Here is a 20707-nt window from a genome sequence, read left to right as displayed (position 1 = left end):
AGCTTCCCAGACCAGGGCTTGAACCCATGTCCCCTGCATTGGCAGGCAGATTCTCAACCACTGCGCCACCAGGGAAGCCCGAAGATGCGGAATCTTATCTTTAAGATACGTCACTGTAGACTTAGTGTAGACAATGTGCTGATACTAAAAGCATTATGTCCTTCATACAAGGCACATGCCCAGTACATCCAAATATTGTCATTCCATAGTATGGTAGGTTGTAAAACACCCTGTTCAGTGTTTTTTGAACAAGATGGGAGTGGGGAGGTGTTGCTCTTTAAGGGGCATCTGAGTTGTTCTTGAAGCACTGGTTGGGGGGACACAGGTCTGACTTCTGACAAGCCGCCACACACCACGTCGAACTCTGGGACTTTCTTTGGCCCAATTCTCTAGCTGAATTGGGAGAATTCTGGCTGTAAACTGAAGCCAAGGCCCACCTCTCTAACAAAAGAGGCCACATTTGCTGGGTTAAAAATCAGTTTCCCCCTTGGGGAGGGTTGGGCAGAGCGCCAGGAATGCCATTTATTTCTACAGCCTAGTAAAGTCAGCTTCTTGATATTCTATCTAAAGTTAATTTACACAAGTCTCCACTTAGCTTTAATTTCATGGTATTTACAATATCCACCAAAAGCTCTGCATCATGTTAGAACTTCAATGAAGAGGTCTGCTAGGGCACAGGGAGAGCTAGCTTCTGATGCCAAGAGGACACAAATACTGGTTTTACCTACCACCCCTCTCAGAGAATAAGCAGGTGCAACACTGAAGACAAAGGTTCTATCAATCAGATTTAGCAGTATGGTGTATTACTGTCTGCCTAGAGGCTCCCCCCAAACCAAGTACAGGTTGCTCTTAGAAGCTAAGACGAGCAACCAGGACTCCAGCAACACTTTCAAGAGCCCCTACCCAAGCCAAAGCCTGCCTAGGACTGTCACATTCCTAGGGCTGGTTAACAAGGGCAATTTGAGCAAATGCTTATTAAGTGGTTTCTGAAAATATATTTTAAACCTCCATGCAGGGCTTCAGTTGGATTAAGGAGCCAGTTTTACTGGGCTACTCTGGGGTTTCAAGGGGGAACCTTCCTTGAAACAGGAACAATTACAATTACTGAGAATGATGATAGGATTGTTACACTTGTCTTGACCATGAGGGTGATGAACCTCTCAGTTCACCACATAGTTCAGTATGGTGACGAAAAGATAAATGTCACCAAGTTTGTCGTTATGCATTAGCAATGCCCCTTTGAAGTCATAAGACTTGTGATTCTCAGCACTGCCCTTGATTACAGGAATCGTATATTGGTTACTTCCAGTAACATGACCTAAAGAGGAATAACCACCTTGAATTTTCTGTCTAATCAGAAAATTGTGAATTTCTGATTATGAATTAGAAGTTCCTAAGACAGACCTATCTCAAAACAAAACCTATCAGTTCTTCATAAATTTGTAGGTGCTACTTAAAGTCACACAACTATATCAAGTATCACAATGTTTATTGATAGATACAAGTATATAAAATCAGGGCATGAACATGACTTGATAAATTAAGTAGACTTAATTTCAATACTATAATAAGAGGGACCAATTCAAATTCTCACCATTTGTTTCACACCCACAAAGACCACTTCAAGGGCATTTACGATCTCTCAAAACTGATCAGTTTTGTGCAAGTAAACCATGTTTCTTTTAAAAAGACTTGTGCACTTGCCCAGGCTCAAGGATATTAAAATCTAGCACATAAAGCCCATTACTAGAGGTAGAAATACAGGCAATATACTATTACGGCAACAACCATCAATTACAGTTAAGAATTTTTCTGTAACAACCAAATGGATAATCAAATATTGCAACAACTCAAGTATTACTGAGCAAAGTGCATTTCTACAGTATTCAGTGTTGCTATTCAGTTTTCTAACTTAAAACAGCCTATGATAACTGGCAGCAAAGAAGGTCCTTGCAATAGACTGCCTCTGCTTGAGAACTTATGATGTAATTATTGCATGCTGCTAATATACTATCTAAACATTAAAGATACTCCTAAAATATTTGATGGTAGACTATGATTAAGACATTACACTACAAAAAAACCTTATGCAGAAGGAAATCCTAACTGACGTGCTTCTGCTTTAAATATTGTGAAAACATTACAGCGGAATGAATTTTCGCAGTGGTTAGGTCAAATGCAGTTACATCATAGCAACAGTATGTTTTGCACAATTTAAGGCTTTGGCTGGTTCTTTTAGTCAGCTTCTTCCTCTGATTCTTCTTCTTCAGCAGTTTCTAGCCAGGTTAGCCACTGATTCACCTGTAAATTTGTAATTTAATGAAATAAGTAGTACTTACAGACAGAATAGCAGAATTTTTTATTCCAGATCGAACAAACAACCTACCTAAGGACAAAAGTTTTAGACAGTACCACACATTTTGTAATTGCAAACAGTCTTCAGAACCTACATTTGTGTATTAGCTGTAAGTTATTTTAAAGAATGGCTTAAGGACAGGAATAAAGACCCAGACGTAGAGAATGGACTTGAGGACACAGAGAGGGGGAAGGGTAAGCTGGGATGAAGTGAGAGAGTAGAACTGACGTATATACACTACCAAACGTAAAATAGCTAGCTAGTGGGAAGGAGCCGCATAGCACAGGGAGATTGGCTTGGTGCTTTGTGTCCACCTAGGGGGGTGGGATAAGGAGGGTGGGAGGGAGACACAAGAGGGTGGGGATATGGGGATATACGTATACATATAGCTAATTCACTTTGTTATACAGCAGAAACTAACACAACACTGTAAAGCAACTATATTCCAATAAAGATGTTTTTAAAAAATGGCTTATTATTTGGATTTGGGATTACAAGCTGCTTAGGAACCGTCAACTTGGGTGTCTTTGACACCACTCCCATTACACTTCAGGACTGTTTTAATATGGGACAGTGGCTCCTCCCAAACTTAAATACATAAGCAATGCGGTGTGTGTGTGGCGGGGGTGGAAAGGCACACGGGACAACAAAGAAGATTCTGAGCAGTAGATCTCCAGCCCCACCCCGGACCTGTAGGATCAGATTCCCCAAGGACAAGACTTCGGACAAATGCTGTGAGGATAATCCTCATGAAACTAGTTCCTGAACCTTAGGAATAAAGATACCATAGACCAGCATTTCTCAAAGCCTGGCCCCTAGAAAAATAGTATGAGAATCACCTGGGTTGTGTAACACACACAAGCCTACTAAATCAGAATGTCTAGGATCAGACCTGGAACTTCCTTTTAAATTACTTTCCAGATGATTAACGTATGCTGTGGAATCCCCTGACATACAAGTTCTTCCCCATGGCTAGAATTCTACTCCACTAAGATAAAAAATCATGGTATGAGACATCAGAAACAATCTCATGTTTACTGACAGTTAAAAAAATGTCTCAGGGGCTTCCCTGGTGGCACAGTGGTTGAGAGTCCGCCTGCTGATGCAGGGGACACGGGTTCATTCCCTGGTCCGGGAAGATCCCACATGCCGCAGAGCAGCTGGGCCTGTGAGCCATGGCCGCTGAGCCTGCACGTCCGGAGCCTTTGCTCCGCAACGGGAGAGGCCACAACAGTGAGAGGCCTGCGTACCGCCAAAAAAAAAAAAAAAAAGTCTCAATCCAATCGTGTACCATCACCCTATCTTTATAAGTAGCTTTACTTCTAAAAAATGTTAGCCACCTCTAATCTAACAACTTAGACACTACTAAGATTGAAGCCTTTTATTTCATAGCTTTACTTCATTTTGCTTACTGCCTGCTTTACCACAGCTTTTTTTTTTTTTTTCTTTGCGGTACGCGGGCCTCTCACTGTTGTGGTCTCTCCCGTTGCGGAGCACAGGCTCCGGACGCGCAGGCCCAGTGGCCATGGCTCACGGGCCCAGCCGCTGCGCGGCATGTGGGATCCTCCCGGACCAGGGCACAAACCCGTGTCCCCTGCATCAGCAGGCAGACTCTCAACCACTGCGCCACCAGGGAAGCCTTACCACAGCTTTTAATAGTGAAGAATCACATGTATGTACAAATTACCAGGACTATTTTGCTTGTATTTCAATTTTAAAAGGCTTATTATAAAACAATACCAACTGGAAAAAGCAAACCAAATTTCTCTCAAGATTTACCTGGAACAAAGCCTTGCCTTTCCCTGGAAACTCTTGGGTTATGTCTTCTTTCCAAGCCAAGAAAGCTTCTTCTTCAATAATCTCCATGTCATAGAAGTGAACAAAAAAGCGGAGTAACATGCCTAAAAGACAAAATGTAACCCCATTATTTAGTGTGCTGTTTAAGAATTGCCCCTCACTCATCATTCTTCTGATGTTGGTCCTCTCACCTTTCGGGAAGTTGCTATTGTAGCAGTGCACCTGAAGAGCATAGAGGGCACTGACTTGTAGATCAACGTGATCATGAAGGAATTTCTGCATTACTGGCTTGAAGGAAAGAAGCAGTTGTTTTTCCTGCTCTAACTGTTCTTTGGAAGGAGCAGAGGAAGAATCTGTTTCATCACTGGGTGGGTTTACTTCACTAGAAATGTACTGTAAGAAGCTGCACAGAAAGAGGTCTTGTTAGAACCTCAAAGTGATTTTCTAGCTCAAGAAACAGACAATTCTTAGTCCCTTGCCTTGTAGACTTTTTTCTAGGAAACAAAACACAGGTTTACTCTCTACTAAATGTAGAAAACCACAACTCTGTTATCTTACCTAGTCATTAAGATGTTCACAAATCCTTTATCTACATGAAGTTTGGGAGAGATGTTATCTTTAATCCACTTATATATGGTTTGAGGAGATGGATCCAACTTTATTTGCTTTAACAGTTCCTTCTCCAATTTGAGGAGTGGGAATAAGAAACTCAGTCCCTTTCCTTCCAAGATCTCCAACATGCGGTCCTTATTCTGATCAATTTCTGAAGAGACAAAGCCATTCCCATCATCAGGTAGTTCATTTTACCTATGTTGGTCTAGAAAACTGCTCTACAAATGATTTTCCAAATGCACAAGATTCATGTAAAATAATAAGGAACTAATCTAGCAAAGGAAACCCAGTATTTGGACCAAATGAAAATAGTTAAATCGTAATAACCTCTTCTTTTTATAAAGACGAAGTCTGTCTGTGGGAATGCTTACTGTTATCTGGACAGGATAATCACACTGACCTATATAAATTCACTCAGGGTACTAAGGAATCCCCAGATTTAGTATTAAAAATAAACAAAAAAAATCCCCAGCATTCTCTTACCTGGGAGCATTTTCTGCATATTGACCTTGCTTTGTTGGAAAAGCTCTGTTAACCATTCTCGATCTTGTAATTTAGCTAATTGCTGAAGACAAAGTAAGAAGAGAGGAAAATGGGTGCCACTTTCCAGTGGTTGAGCTAGTTCTGAAATGCTCACCAGCTCCGAAATAATAGCACGAGCTGCAAACTGTGCTAAATATGATTTCACCAAGGGGATGTCAACCTCCAGTTTGGGGCACTGGTCCAATACATTCAGGAAAGCCTTAGAAGGAATATATAACAGTCAGTTTTATTAGTTTCCAAATTTGAAAGGCAAGAGTTCTTATGGAATCCGGAAAGTATTCTACCTGCATGAAGTTGTCACTTGTGGCTATCCCCTCCTGTTTGAGTAAACTGATCAAAGAACTTGCTTTTTCTTTATCTTCATCACTTCTGTCTAGTGACAGGATGATTACTTTGCTTAACATCTCGGGGAGAAAGTGTTTAGGAGCCCTCATCTCTCTTACACCATTGACAGCTTCGTTTGCATTTCCACTATTCAGATATTCGGTTACAACAGTTTCCTGAAAAGAACAAAGTCCAAATATCTTTAGAGTTTTCCTATCTCAAATACACTCCATGAACCAGACTATGGGATTATTTGAGACTTACGGTCAATTTAAGCAGTTCTTCCTTTGACGGTGGTGGCTTTTTACTGGTCTTGGCAGGCTTTTCCTGAATAAGTGGTGGATTAGTTTTGAGACCAAGCTGAGGTGTCTAAAAAACAGCAAAATGGTAGATATGAATGTTTAATATTTTTTTATTACTAAAAAGAAGCTTATGAAGTTAAGAGAGAAGACATTAAAAAGCAGCCTTCAGACATCTTCAGAAAGTACTGGAATGACAGAAAACACTGTCATGCTACAGTGCATACCTGTCCCAGAGGTGGTGTTTGAGTGCGCGGTGGTTGTGCACTGGGAGGAATCATAGTTATCTGGGGCTGAAGCTTTGGCACTTGATTTTTATTCATTAGGAAAGACTGAGCAGGCCTCAGGCTAATCTAGAATTGCAAACAAATCAGAACAGATATCCAAGTTAACAAGCAGTTAGCTAACATATTGAATGCAACACTCCAACATCCTAAAGTTAATTCAGCATACACAAGCATGATAGAATCTATGGCAGAAATTTAAGTATCTTAAATAACTAAACAGGTTACTCCATGTTATTAGGTTTAATTTCTGGCAAGAAAACTAAAGATCTGATGCACACGAAAATAAAATACTGTTATAAATCTTATACCAGAATTCTCCAAGGATTAGCATCACTAAAATATTAAAACCCAGAAAATTTAATTAAAAGTTTAGAAAACATTTTACTTTATTCTAAGTCATTCTATTTGCAGGGAAGTCACAATAAAAATCTCATCAACCATTTTCCTTGCTCTAACTGAAGACTTTTAAGACATTTGCCCTCATATCTCATAATCTTCACTCATAGGATGCTGGACATCCAAAGAAAGAAAAAATAGTACAGAAAAGAGAGAAAGAAGGTAAAGAATTCCAGCATTAAGTCCTCTTAATAACGCGTCTTTTTATAATCATCGGGCAATAGATTTCTGAATCGACAAACTATGGTATATAAGTAACATAGGCAAGTGTACCTCATCTGCATTAAGCTGTCCTTTCTTAGAAAACCGAGGTGGCATATCCTTCGACTGTCCTTGCAGCTGGGATAAGAGTCCCTGACTCTGGTTATGGTAGAGCTGGCTTAGCCCCTATTTCAGAAAGAGAGAAAGAGAGTCTAGATAAAAAGGGGTCCACAAATTATGGTAATCAAGTACCAAAGGGATGAGGCCAAGCCATAGAAAAGCTTAACTGAATTTGCCCAGAGAAAGTAAAAGGTGAAACAGGAAGAATAAATATCTAACCTAACTTACATAAAGCGATGTGACTTTACTAATACTTTACTAATCTCAAGGATAAGCATTTTACCCAGTTTGAAATAACTGTCACACATATAAATTTGGTTTAGAAAAACACATTGTTTTTCGGTTTCCTAGACCTGAAATATCTGTCCTTTTAAAAAAGCAGATCTATTCATATACATTCCAAGATTTAATACCTGTTGCCTAAACATCCTTAAATGTTTTCTTACCTGGCTTTTCATAAACTTGCCTCCCATCTCCCCAAACTGCGATTGTGTGGGAGGCATGATGTGTCCCCCATGGCCATTGAAGAGTTGATTTGAACGATGACGCCCCATGGTGGGTGAAAATCGATCCTGGATAACTCCTGGACCAGTACCAATTCCGCTACCTTAAAATACAGACATGAAGAACTCTTTACTATTAAAATGTTAAAACTCAGTTTTTAATGTAACCAAACCACTATTTTGTTCAAAATCACCTGGCATTTGTCCAAACATATCAGCAAGTCCTCCAAGTGGGTCCCTATCCATTTTCATCCTGGGTGGCATGAACGGTCCCTCCAGAAAGAAGTCACTTCTCATCCCTTGAGCCATAGGAGCAGGAATAAACACTCCTAGATCCTTCAGAAATAAAGTGAATAAACACTTATTTCTGAACACTGTTTTACATAAAACTAAACTTCTTCTATTGGGAAAACGAGAAATACTTCCCTGGACTATAAAGAGTGCTATTTATATAATTTCTATAAACAACTTCTCTCAAAAGGGCATACAAGACACCATAAACATTAAGCTCTACTGGTAAGATGAGACAGTCTCAAAAAGTTTAAGGTCGTCTTAGTGCTATTATAAACTTAAAACCCACTTGATTAAAAACAAAGCAAAACTTACTTTTACCGCATCTTGACGGATTTGATTGATCGTCTTTGGTCCATTGTCAAGAAAAGCCTTGCGAGGAACCCAATGGTGTTCTCTCAACTCTACGGTATCCTTTAATATAAAGAGTTTTATTAAGTATTATTTTAATATTCCTAAACAGAAAGTCAGCATACCTAAAGAAACCAGTTTTACCTGCAGCAGGAAACGAATCCTCGCCGGCAATTCCTTACTTAACATCAAGGAGCACATTCGGGCAAAGTACTGATCCATTAAGGACTGAAAGAAAAAAGAAAAAAACCACTTTTAGAAGAAAACGCTAAAGGCAAATGTATACTATTTAAGGCTTCTAAGTATTATCAAGGTTAATGACTAATAGCTATCCTCTATATCACAAAAATAGGTTTGATTTGAATAATATCAAGACAAGCTTACACTGTTTCTGTCAGCAACACACATACCTTGGCTCGTTCATGGTCTAACCTAGGTCCCACTGTCCTCATTATCTGACAGAGGCACTCCAAATCCTCTCCCATATCTTTGAGTTGGACTCTCTTCTTTTTTTCCAAAAGCTACCAAAAGAAACAAATGTCACATGTTTATAAATCCTTCTTGGGGGGCTTCCCTGGTGGCGTAGTGGTTAAGAATCCGCCTGCCAATGCAGGGGACAAGGGTTCGAGCCCTGGTCTGGGAAGATCCCACATGCCGCGGAGCAACTAAGCCCGTGCGCCACAACTACCGAGCTTGCGCTCTAGAACCCTAAAGCCACAACTACTGAAGCCCAAGTGCCTAGAGCGTGTGGTCTGCCACAAGAGGAGCCACCGCAATGAAAAGCCTGCACACCTCGATGAAGAGTAGCCCCTGCTCACCCCAACTAGAGAAAGCCGCACACAGCAACAAAGACCCGACACAGCCAAAATAAATAAATAAAATAATTAAAAAAAAAAAAAAATCCTTCTTGGTTTAGATGTAGCACTTTCCCTTAAGTTTGCATTGACTCATAGCTCCTACGGTGTCTAGTATAGAACTCTTTATCTGGTTTCTGTTGAAAACATCCCTCCAAACTGAGCAACTTACACATAGGTAGGCAATCAGTTCTACCCCTACCTCGCAAAACATACTGCATATTTACAACATTTAAATAACAATTTTGCTGGCAATCTAAAATATTTAGCCTACCAATACTCTCAAATGGCAAAGTTATAAATTATAATTGACCCATTTCCCCCAAATAACGATGTACCCAGTGATTAATATAAGCTTACATTCCCACTCATACTTACTGTTTTGATGCACTTATGAAGGATAGATTCATGAATAAGATCAAGCTTTCCAAGTTCTCCAATGAATTTGATGTTCCCCAACATCTTGATCTTAGCAATGGCTCTCTGTTCCTCCTCCTCGGGGAGGAGGGGATTTTCACGCTTATCATAGACTGAAATAAGAAAGAATAAAGTCAACATTCAGAATTAAATTGAACATATACAGTACTACATAGTACCAAACAAATTCTCACCATCAACATTTCTGGTTCGGTTTTCAAATTCATCTTGTAATTTGGAAATTAGGAGGCGTCTGAATGTCTATTGGAAACAAAAGACGCTTTTGTCAGGGCTTGCTAATGAAACCTTTCAGATCAACTTTAAATAAGCAAGCAAACACTACCACTTACTGTGCTTTGCTTCTGTCCTGGCTGACCCTCTGCTGCTGGGCCATCAAAGTTTGGTGCATCTTCTGCCAATCGCAGACATAGCTGAGCATACAGTGAGCTATACTTTGGCTCTTCTAGGGCTTTGTCCACAATCTAAAATAAATGACTTTTTAAAACTAAATATGACAACTTTTGAAAAAAACCTTTCTTTATAACTTAATACTTCCTTGTAGTCTTAAGGATCTTGAATCTCACAAATTTCTGACAAATTCTCTATGCCTCATCCGTAACCTGGGAATAAGAACATCTCTCTTGTGTAAGGCTTATTGTGTACACTAAATCAGGTGAGGCATGTAAAGTGCTTTAGCACACAGCCTAGAAAATATAAGCACTTACATTTTGTAAGCTATTGCAGTGTACCAAAGAAGTCTAATTACACAGATCTCATATTAGCAAAACCCTCCCCCCTCAGGAGTTGAAATTATCTTGGAAAAACTATAAACAGATGCTAGAATCACATCAACTATCATAAAACTCATTTCCAAAACCAAAATATGGCATTTTTCACATAAGGAAAAACAAAGCAAAAACCCCCTTAATAGCCTAATAACCCAATTAACCCTGCAACACAACACATACAATTTAAAATGACCTCTTAAGTCTGATACCATTAAAAGTTAGTGCTTTTCTTAAAAAAAAAAAAAAACCCACCAGTGTGCAGAGATACATACATCTAATGTGTAACTCACACCTCAGTTTTAAGCAATAATGCAAATGTAAAAAACAACAACACACACACACACACCCCAACCTGGGCTAAATCTTTTCCTCTCCCTTTCGGTTATTAAGCCAACTTATTTAACTTACCAGCAGTATGACCCCTTTAAGGATGAGTTTAGACTCTACACCCACATTGAGGAGCTCAAGGCATAGCTTGTCAAACTTCTCAGGAGTAAGCTTATTTAGTATGCTAGGAAAAGAGGATTCAGACTAGGTATCAGCCAACACACAAGGAATTATTTAGTTGAAAAATCGCCTTTAAATTATGTTCATTTTTTTCCCCATCACTTTCCCCTTTAATATCAAGACATGTTCTTCTTAACCCATCTAACCAAAATTGAAATAAACCTGTTATTTAAAATATATCTACCTAATTGGAGGGTCCCCGGCTGTTGGACAAGAAACTCATCCTCAAAACCAAGGCTAGATCCAGGAGCTAAAACCGTTATGTTCTGTGCATCACTAGGTACACAGCAGGCATAGGAAATGTCAGCACATTGGGCTTGTGCATTTTAACCCAATGACTGAAAGCAACTAACTGAGCCCCAAAACACTGATGTGTCAATTTTCAGCTTAAAACTGTCAACACTGGCATTCATTAAAATAGACTTAGGGCATGAACATTGCCTTCTAAGTAATATAGCATACACACAAAAGAAACACAGTTAATCCATTTCTTCCCTCCTTTTATTTAAAGGACAAAACAGCCCCAATAAACTTACCCTCTTACTTTCCTGAAGATTGCATCATGTCGTTCTTTTTCATTTGCGGAGTTGTTTGCTGCGGAGTTGTCATCTCGTCTAGTGCTTCGTGCAGGAATCCATTTCTGAGCGTTTTGCCCTGGGGTTTTCCCCAGGAACTCGCTAGTAAAAAATTAGGAAAATAAAGATTAAGACAACTTGAAACATAGCATCCACTCACATATCAAATGTCATACAGATCAGAAATCCTTCTGAACAGAAAAAAGTTTAGGTTTTTCTCAACTTCCCTTACAACTAAGCAACTCACAATCAGTGGTTCTCAAACAATATTGCATATCAGAATCACCTGAAGGGCTTGTTAAACGATTCCTAGGCCCACCCCAGTTTCTGCTTTAGTGGGTCTGGGGTAAGGCCCGATAATTTGCATTTCTAAGCTCCCAGGTGATGCCAGTGTTGCTGGTCCAGGAGCCACACCACAAGAACCAACATCTTCTAATGTTTCATGACCATGTTATACGCATACAGATTTACTACCACAATTTAGTAATGGACAATAATGGCTGGCTTCAGAAACAACATCAGTGAAAGTAATCCAAAGTGTAACAGGATAAAATAGCAGTTGAGAATGTCAACTCATATTAGATGGTTTGGCTAAGAAATAATTAAGAACTGATATTCTAAATTTAGGACATGTAACAGAAATCATACCCGTTAAGATAGAATTCCTGATGCCTTATTAACTATGCTGTAATGCATTAGAAACATCATTAACCTAAATCTGTTATTTACAGAAGTCATTCTTTTCACATGTTTACTATACCTGTTGCCAGCAGTCTTGGGATAGTGCTGAGGTGCACCCCTACTTCCTCCTCCGCCCGAAGAAGCACTATTTAACAGAAAAACTTTTTTTAAAAAAAAAAAAGTATACCCCAAGTATATTTCACTCAAAAAAGATAAAGGATCTCTTTAATTGTTCTGCATTTCAGTAATGACACCACAGATGAAGACTGAACTTAGGCCCAATGGAAACCCAAGTAATTAATTACATTTATTCTTCAGATAGTAAACAGAAAACAATGACAATTTTAGGACTTTAAAAAAAATGTACACTGCACATTATAAATTAAACCTGCAGCACAATTAAATCAGAATTACTTGGTGTGGTTATTCCTTTGGTTTTGTGATTAGTCTTGTCACAATAATTGCCAAAATAAATCTACACATACCTGAAACGAGAAGCACCCCCTTCTGCAATCGCACTCTCCACTTTGGCGGCTTGACAACGAAGAATCTTCAAAAGAATAATATTAATGGATGGGGTGGGGAGGGAAGGGGATGGGAGAAATGAAAAACCTAGAATGAGAAAGAGTACCAAAATTAGACACTATCATACAAATCTGTAAACCCGCTTCAATTACAATTTATTTCAGAGCCTGACACTGCAGCTGATTGACCTTACACTGCATTGCAGATCTCATAAGACTAAAATAGAATGTACTCGAAACACAAATGGACAATAAAATTTTATTTTGTTTACCACCTGGAAATTCTCGTGTTCAAGAACGCAAAGAAGTGCCTACATAGAAATGTAAGAACCTCTCAAATGCTAAGAACCAATCCTTAAGAAAGCCACATTCTACCTCCTTTACAGCTAGGCACTGAAATCAGTAATAGACAATCTAACTCTTAACAAGACGGGCACGTCCTGGGAAAACAGTTTTAAGTTTTCACTGCCTCAACAACGAAATACACTACACTAAGGGGTAACTGAAGACGGCTTTCCCCACTGTTCACTCTTAACTGGGCGCACAGGGCCCGTCAGAAGACCGGGACCACAACATGGCAGCAGGAACCTCCGCCCCATTTTTTCCTTTCCTGGGAACAAAAGAGCAGTGGATTCCTCCCACCCAGGCCCGAGTTAGGGAAGTGCTTCCGACAGCCTCTCGCGAAGCCGCCGTGGGCAAGCCTCGGGGAGGAGTGGAGGCCGCCCCCGCGGCTCGGCTCTTTGTTCTCAGGCAGGAAGGCGGCCGCCTTCCCACCCGCCGCCTCCAGCGGCCCCCTCCCACCCATAAATCCCCGAGGAACTGACAGCCGCCTCGCTGCTCCCTCCCCACCCGACAAAAACTCAAAAACCCTCGCTTCCCTCCCCTCTCCCGTCGCAGGCAGGGCTCGCCAGGCAGGCCCTTCGCTTCTCCACCAAGGGCAGCCCGGCCGCTCCCCGCCGGCCCCGGGCCTCATACACCTCCTCCCCGCCGGGAGGCCGGGCTCCGGGACTCCTCCGCCTCGGCTGGTCCCGCGCCAACGGCCGGGCCCTCCCCGCCGGCCCGCGTCCCTCCCCCCAGCTCGCACCGCCCCGCCACGCTCTCCCCGTCGGAGCACACCCGCGCCCGGGCTCCGGCTCCGCGGGGGACGGCCACCGACAACCACAAAGACGTCCGGGGGCCGCCAAGTTCCTTCTACTCCGTCAGCAACGGGAAGGGAGAACAAAGGGGAAGAATTTTCAGGTGCCCGAAGCGCGGAGGAAACACTAGAAAGGGGTCGCCCCGCCCGGTTCCGCCTGCGACCGCCATTTTGTACCGCTCGAGAAGAAGCGGGCAGGGGCGGCGGCCATCTTAGAGCGCTTCACTCGGCGGCGGCGCCGGCGGCAGCGGCTCCACTCACCTTCACCGAGAACTCAGCAGCTGCCACTGCAGCTGCCTCCTCAGGATCCGGTCGTCGGGGACGGGCGGGGAAGGGAGGGGGAGGGGAACGGAAAACAAAAAAGGGGGAGGGAAGGGGGAGGAAGGAGTCGGGACTAGCTTGAAACTCTCAGCTCAAAACAGTCGCTGCTGCAGCCACCGCCCGATTCTCGCCGCCACCTCCATAGAGCTCCGACTCGCTGCTGGCGCTGAGGCGTGTCTGAACCCGAACTTATCACTCTAGGGCAGCCGAACCCACCAGAGCCGCCCCGAATGGCTCCTTTGCCACCCAATCAGCGACCCGGCTTCTGTCTGCCGCCAATCAGCGCAGGGCGGCGGGGAGGAGCCACAGGGCCAAGCTCGGTTGCGGCGCAGCCCCACCGCAGTGCGCAAAGCCATATTCGCGAAGGCTCTGAGGCCAAGCCAGTGGCGTAAGGAGAACTGAGCACCGTCGGGTTGCTGCCCATTTGCGTAAAGTCCTAGAGCCCTTTGAGTCTGCGTTGGTGTGGCTGCCTTGTCTTCCTCCTGTCTCTTTGTTCCTGGAGCCTGTATCCCATGCTCGAGATATACAGCCCCCCAGCCCCTCTACCTCGTTTTCTCACCGGGAATGTGGGAAGGAAGCTCGCCCTTCCACCCGACCCTGTCCTTGGCGTGTGCGAGCTCTGCTTTTCCTAGCGCCCCCGAGGAGCCGAGATTGCCCCTCGCAGGCTGGGCCTCCCTGGGACGGGCCTGTAGGGCTAAGGCCTGGCGCCCCCGCGGCGCTGCGCCGGGAATCGTTGGTCTCCAGGTGCTCGGCTTCGGCAGCCTTTAGGTCGTAGAGCCGGGAGAGTAGAGTTCAGGAGAAAAGACGATGCATCTCCAAGCGTTAAAAGAGCTTCATTCAGTTCCCTATTGATTCCACCCCCTGCTGAGTGAATGAGAAAGGGATGAAAGGAAGGGGTTTATTGTCTTTGTACCTCACTAAAGAAGCAGCTTTTCCCAAAGGAATGTCCTGCCAGCGGTCACGGAGGAAGACCTAGAATATACCAGAATTCTTTGGAAGAAGTGTTTGCGGAGGGCGGGAGTCTGGAGGATTTCAATTGCCAGCTCCTGATTTGTTTGTTTTTTAAGCACTTTGAAGACTGACAGCCGTATATTTCCATTTTACAGAAGGTCCATCCTAACAAATAGGATTAGGCTTTTCAAAGCCGGCAGGTTGCACTATTTATACTTCTTGGCTAATATTTTAAGGGAGAGTTGCAGTAAAATGAAGTATTCCATCGTATGCGACATTTTAGCTATACAAAAATGGAGTCATATTTCCATATACTTAACAGAAATGTCTCCATCTTCATCTTGAATATAGTTCTTGATATAATGTGTAATCTAAAGGAAGAAACTGTGTGTGTGTGGAGGGGTGTTTTAACGTGGATGACGTTTAAAGAAAGTGTCCAACAAAGGGCAGGATTTCCAAGGATTCAAACCTGTTTGACATGTCAACAGCTTTGGGGTTGAAAGTACCTACTCCTCAATACGATTTTCAACCGAGGTGCCAGTTTTTCCTAGGACATTTACACCTGATTGTTGAAGGGTGTGGTGGGCCCTGAAGGTTTCTAACACAATTCCAGGATCTTTAGCTCTTTGCCAGTGTATTAGGCTGATCATTCCCCCTCATTATTATATTTTTCTAAAATTATTGCTATCAAGTCAAGTTCACTTGAACTTTAACAACTGAAAAGATATTCTCACCCTTGGAGTTAGTTACATGTAAAAAAAATTTTTTAAAAAAAGGAAACTATTTTTAGGAAAGGCAAAAATTGTGTTTCAAATACAAGAAGTACAACTTTGTAATTTCAGGACCCTTTTAGCTTCAAAAATAACAGCAGAATAATATTTTAAAATAATTTCTGTAGGGCTTTACAGTTTGCAAAGAAGCTTTCATATATATGTGATATTTTGACATAACTGGCTTACATTCTTCATGATTGATAATACATTAATCTGATAGAAAGAATAGTGTTCAAAAACTATTCTAGGTTAGACTTCAAAGAGAGTATTTACTGAATCATAAAACCTGGATGGTCTTCTAATTGAGGAACTTGAAACTCAATAATTAAAAATAAAAGAGGTTTTATATAATTTTTGCTAATTGTGAACCCCCTATGCTATGGGCTTTGCAGGTATGAGTGTATGTGAGAAATTGGGCTAAGAGCAATAAAGTAGAAATACGGATAAAACACAATCTTTCAATTACTTTTCAATCAGTGGGCGGCGCAGATATTCACATTTTGAAATATTTCCATCACATCATGGATGTATGAAAATTCAAGTCATCTGGAATTTAGCTTTTAGTTTATAGAAAATTGAATTTTAAATACACCCACTTCAATCTGCTCATTTTAACACTTACATTTTATGTCAGTTTTCTAAGGATTGTGAAGCTCTTAGAGTACTGACTGACTTGTTAACTTATAGATATTTGCATTAATTTAATTAATAATGTCAAATGCTGGTTATTATCTTCTCTGTGCTTAAGGGTTCCCCAATCATACATCTCCAGCCCAGATCTCTTACTGTCTTCAATTCTGAGTTTCTAACAGCCTATTTATCAGAGATACAAACTTGCAGCCATATTTAGTCTAGGCCATACCGTAGTTTTAAACATTTGAATTAGTTGACATTGAAATTTTAGGAGATTTTACATACAAATCTAGATTTCCATCTTTTCATGAAAAATCTTAAAATATGGCAATACTGGGCCTGAAATTCCAAAAGGGCAACATTCAAGTATAGCTGAGTAGTGACTGCCTCATCTAGATGTTTTCTCTTCATTCCACCATAGTGAAATCTGACTTTATTCACTCATTTATGTTCCTGTGTGGCCTCTATAGCCATTTTTCTTTTTTTGTTGTTATTTATTCAAATTCAACAGACTCAGTATTAACTGACCATCTTCCTATTACAAGGAAAAGGAGCAGACCAGCTAGTTCAAATATCTTCTCTACCACTTACTGTGTGACTTTGGGCAAGTTTAACTACTCTCTCTTCTTAGTTTCTGAATCTATAAAATGGGAATAACTGTATTTACAGAGTTGTTGTAAAGATTAAATGAGATAATATATATAAAGCCCATAGCATAGTCCCTGATGTAGTAATTACTTAATGTCAGTTACTTTATTGTCAATAATATTGATTATCCAACTGCTTCACAACTATTTTAGTTTTGCCAAGGATTCCACTATTCTTCTATACTAGAAACTTTGATCAGGTATAACATTCAATTTATTATTGAGTCCCAGTGTTACTTCCCTCTAAATCATCTTCTTCCTACATACATCTGCTTTCCTACAGTGTCATTGCTTGCATGCTAATGTAGGCCTTAGTAACTGTTCCTCCTGAATTATTGAAAAATTCTGGTTGTTCTATAGTCTTTTCCCTCTATGCTGTATACTCATATTAGTCTTCCTTAAAACACTTTTTTCCCCAGCATATTACTACCATGCTTAAAAGAATCTTAGTGCTTCACTACTTTCTACATCAGTTTGATCTCAACCTCGGCTGCACAGTAGAATCACCTGGGGGAACCTTTTAAAACTCTCCATGCCTTGGCTGCATCCAAGACCAGATAAGTCCGAATCTCTCAGAGTCGGATCCAGCATCAACAGCTTTTAAAGCTCTCCAAGTAACTCTAATGTGCAGTGAAGTTTTGAGAAACACTGTAGCAGTTCAGAGTATTATAGAAATGATAACATTTACTGCTGAAAAAAAACCTAGGAAAAGAAAACTGGACTCTGGAAACAGTAAAAGACTTTGCCCAAGTAGGGAAACAGGTATTAGAACCCAGGGATCCCATTTCATATGGCTTTGCCTGGCTTTCAGACCCTTCATCTGCTGGCCCTACCCTACCTCTTCTATTGGCCTTGTTTTTCACCACTCCCAGACACCCAGTGGTCTCTCACAGAGCCAGTTAGGCTGGTGTTGCTGCCTCCAAAAATTCATTCCCACTAGCGCTCCATTGCTTGCAATTTTGAGGCCATCCTTATTTATCCCCTTTACTATTTCATTTCTGAAGCACCGATATGAGTATTTAAGTACCCTGCTCAAAAACCTCAGGGGGTCTCCCCTAAGAGAATAACATAGGGACCCCTTAGTTTGGCATAAGAGACCCTTTGTAATCTGGTTTCAGACTACTTCCCTGTTTCTAGACACATCCCTTCTCCATTTTTTGTTATTCATAATCTAGTTCTACAGTACTCAAATTTTGCTCCATTATAACATCCATGTTCTATAACATATGACCAAAATTTGGTGGTCTTTTTCTACTTGGCAGAAAAAAATAAGGCTAATGAGTTAATCTACTAATGGCTAGGCAAGGAGCTTGGGCTTAATCCCTGTTTTCAAAGAGCTCACAATCTAGATGAAGAAAAGATATATACACCAATTACATACAAGGGCAGGAAAGGGTAGAATCAATGCTAAACTGAACAACCAAGAAAAAATGCTGTAAGGTTTCATAAAGGGATAATAGGGGATGAGGCTGGGGCCATCCTTCCTTGAATGCCAGAATGATGATTTAGGACTGACTATATGGGCAAAGAAAGTTCTTGAGCTGATCAGACCTCTAGTTTTGGTTTAAAGTTGATCAGTTGTAATTGATCAGAGTGCTGTTTTAGGGAAATTAACCTTGTGGCTTATGTAGAATGGATTGAAAGGCAAATCTGGAGATAGGGAGGTCAGTTAGAAGGCTATGTACTGCAGTATTTTTATGGGGCTTACTTTTATCTCCCTTCCAAAATTGTAAGGCCATTGAAATGGGGAACACTTCTCTTGCACTTCGAATAGAGTTCTTTGCACATAGCAGGAGCTGAGAAAATATTTGTGCATATTATCTTTTTGACATTTATTCATTCCTTTTTCTCTTGGCTTCCATGACTTTACACTTTCCAGGATTTCCTCCTACCTCATTGGCTCCTTCACCAATTCAGCTGTCTCTGCTGGCTTCTCCTCCTCTGCTTGACCTCTAAATATTAAAGTATCCAAGAATTTATTCTGGGCCTTATCTTCCCTCTGAGTACTTTCTCCCTAGGTAATTCATCTGTCCTATGACTGTAAATACCATTCATATGATGATGATTTCCAAATTCATATCTTCATCTCTGATTCATTCCCACCCCGCCCCATGCAAGCTATAGATATATATCAAATTGCCTACTGAAATTTCCCCTTGGATATATAATAGGCATTTCAAATTTAACATGTTCAGAATAGTTTTCCCTATTGATCACCATCTGCCAGTTGCTAAGGCCCCAAACCTATGAATCATTCTTAATTCCTCTGTCTCTCATCTCCTGTATCTAATTCATCAGAAATTCTATTGGCTATATCTCCAAAATATATCTTAAGTTGGTCCACTTCTCTTGATCTACCTTGCTGTCACTTGAATCTAACCACCTTTATCTCTAGTCTGGATTACTTCAATAGCCCCCTAACTGGTCTCTCAACTTCATCTCTCACTCTCCACTATGTTTTCTACCCACAAGCCTGTCATCTTTTAAAAATGTCAATCAGATAACACCACTTGTGCTTAAAGCCCTTGATCGTGGATATACATTACATCCACAGTGAGATCCAAACTCTCATTGTGGCCTGCAAAGCCTTACATGATCCAGCCCTTGACTATCACTCTGACCTTGTCTCCTACCATATTCCTCCTTGGCCTCTCTGCTTGAGTCACACTGGCCTTTTTTCTTCTATTCTTCAGACATACCCAGTTCATGCAAAGCTTTGTACTCCTCGAACATGCAAAGGCTATGGCTACTTATTTTTCAACTTCCACTGCTCCCAAATTTCTTATTCCAGTTTTTTACATGGCTGGCTCTTTTTCAAAATTTAGGTCTCAGCTTTATGAGCTTATGGTCACCTTTGTAGAAAAGCCTTCCCTGATCGCCCTATGTAATGTTTCCTCTTCCAGGCACTCTATCACATTACTCCACTTATTTTTTTCATAGTCCTTGTCACTATCTGAAATGATTTTTTCCATTCTTTCTTGTGTATTATCTGCTTACCACATTAGGAGGTAAGCTCAATGACAGCAGGTAACTTGTCTGTCATGTTCACTGTACTTTAGATACAGTACTTAGAATAGTTCCTGACATATAATAGGCAGAATAGTTCCTGACATATAATAGGCATCAATAAATATTTATTGAATACAAGAATATACATTCTCTCATTTGAGTCTCAGTACAAGTCATGTGGGGTAAGCAGGGAAGTGTCATTTCCCCAATTTTACAGATAGGGAAATTGAAAGAGGTAATAATTACTTTTCCAAAATAATTGTTCGTGTGTGGCAGAATCTCATACTTTCCCAAGTGCACCAAGATCCCTCCTATAGCAACGTGAGTAACCATAATGGGGATATTCCTTTTTTTTTTTTTTTTATCACTTTTGCATGCAGTGTATAAGGTGCTTGCCTTAGTTTCTTATGGCTACCATAACAAATTGTCCCAAAGTAGGTGGCTTAAAACAACAGAAATTAATTTTATCACAGTTCTGTAGGTCTGAAGTCCAAAATCAATATGTCGGAAAGGCTGTACTTCCTATGGAGGCTCTAGAGGAGAATCCATCTCTTGCCTCTTCCAGCTTCTTGTGGCTGTTGGCATTCCTTGGCTTAGGACTACATTTCTCTCTGCTCTGTCTTGGCATTACCTTCTTCTCTGTGAGTCACAAAACTCCCTCTGATTCTCTCTTATGAGGATGCGAGTGATTGCACTCAGATAATTCAGGAGGAACTCCTTCTCTTGAGATCCTTAATTATATTTTTGCCATATAAGATAATATTCACAAGTTTCAGGGATTAGGACATGGGCATTTCTTTTGGGGGCTACCA

At 41.0% G+C, this 20707-nt stretch overlaps 1 protein-coding gene and 1 non-coding gene across 2 annotated transcripts; both read right to left on the bottom strand.

Annotated features, from left to right (window-relative positions):
- Positions 1-1472: 1472 nt before the first annotated feature.
- On the bottom strand, positions 1473-14238 carry EIF4G2 (eukaryotic translation initiation factor 4 gamma 2). The gene is made up of 23 exons (XM_027115675.1): positions 14229-14238; positions 13823-13968; positions 12388-12452; positions 11982-12047; positions 11183-11323; positions 10548-10650; positions 9702-9833; positions 9546-9612; positions 9313-9464; positions 8491-8601; positions 8225-8308; positions 8045-8143; positions 7633-7774; positions 7382-7542; positions 6888-7001; positions 6159-6284; positions 5897-6001; positions 5593-5808; positions 5249-5507; positions 4712-4916; positions 4345-4556; positions 4136-4257; positions 1473-2301 (listed from the first exon to the last, which is right to left on the bottom strand). Exons 1-23 carry the CDS (start codon positions 14236-14238, stop codon positions 2236-2238), a joined length of 2904 nt encoding a protein of 967 aa, XP_026971476.1. The 3' UTR covers positions 1473-2235.
- Positions 6693-6835, bottom strand: LOC113625265 (small nucleolar RNA SNORD97). The gene has a single exon (XR_003434602.1). It is a non-coding gene; the product is annotated as a small nucleolar RNA SNORD97 (small nucleolar RNA).
- Positions 14239-20707: the final 6469 nt, after the last annotated feature.

Source organism: Aethalodelphis obliquidens, unplaced genomic scaffold (genome assembly GCF_003676395.1).
Source record: "Aethalodelphis obliquidens isolate GAN/ISIS:26980383/991018 unplaced genomic scaffold, ASM367639v1 scaffold14, whole genome shotgun sequence".
Lineage (NCBI taxonomy): Eukaryota > Metazoa > Chordata > Mammalia > Artiodactyla > Delphinidae > Aethalodelphis > Aethalodelphis obliquidens.
Note: the sequence above shows the minus strand (reverse complement) of the source record. Positions and strands in the feature narration are given on the sequence as shown.

Excerpts from the sequence above, each read along its gene's own strand:
- EIF4G2 (XM_027115675.1), bottom strand. Across the intron at positions 12,048-12,387 it reads GGGGGTGCTTCTCGTTTCAG|TGCTTCTTCGGGCGGAGGAG; the intron begins GTATGTGTAGAT and ends TCTGTTAAATAG. Across the intron at positions 10,651-11,182 it reads ATCTTCAGGAAAGTAAGAGG|CATACTAAATAAGCTTACTC; the intron begins GTAAGTTTATTG and ends CTCTTTTCCTAG.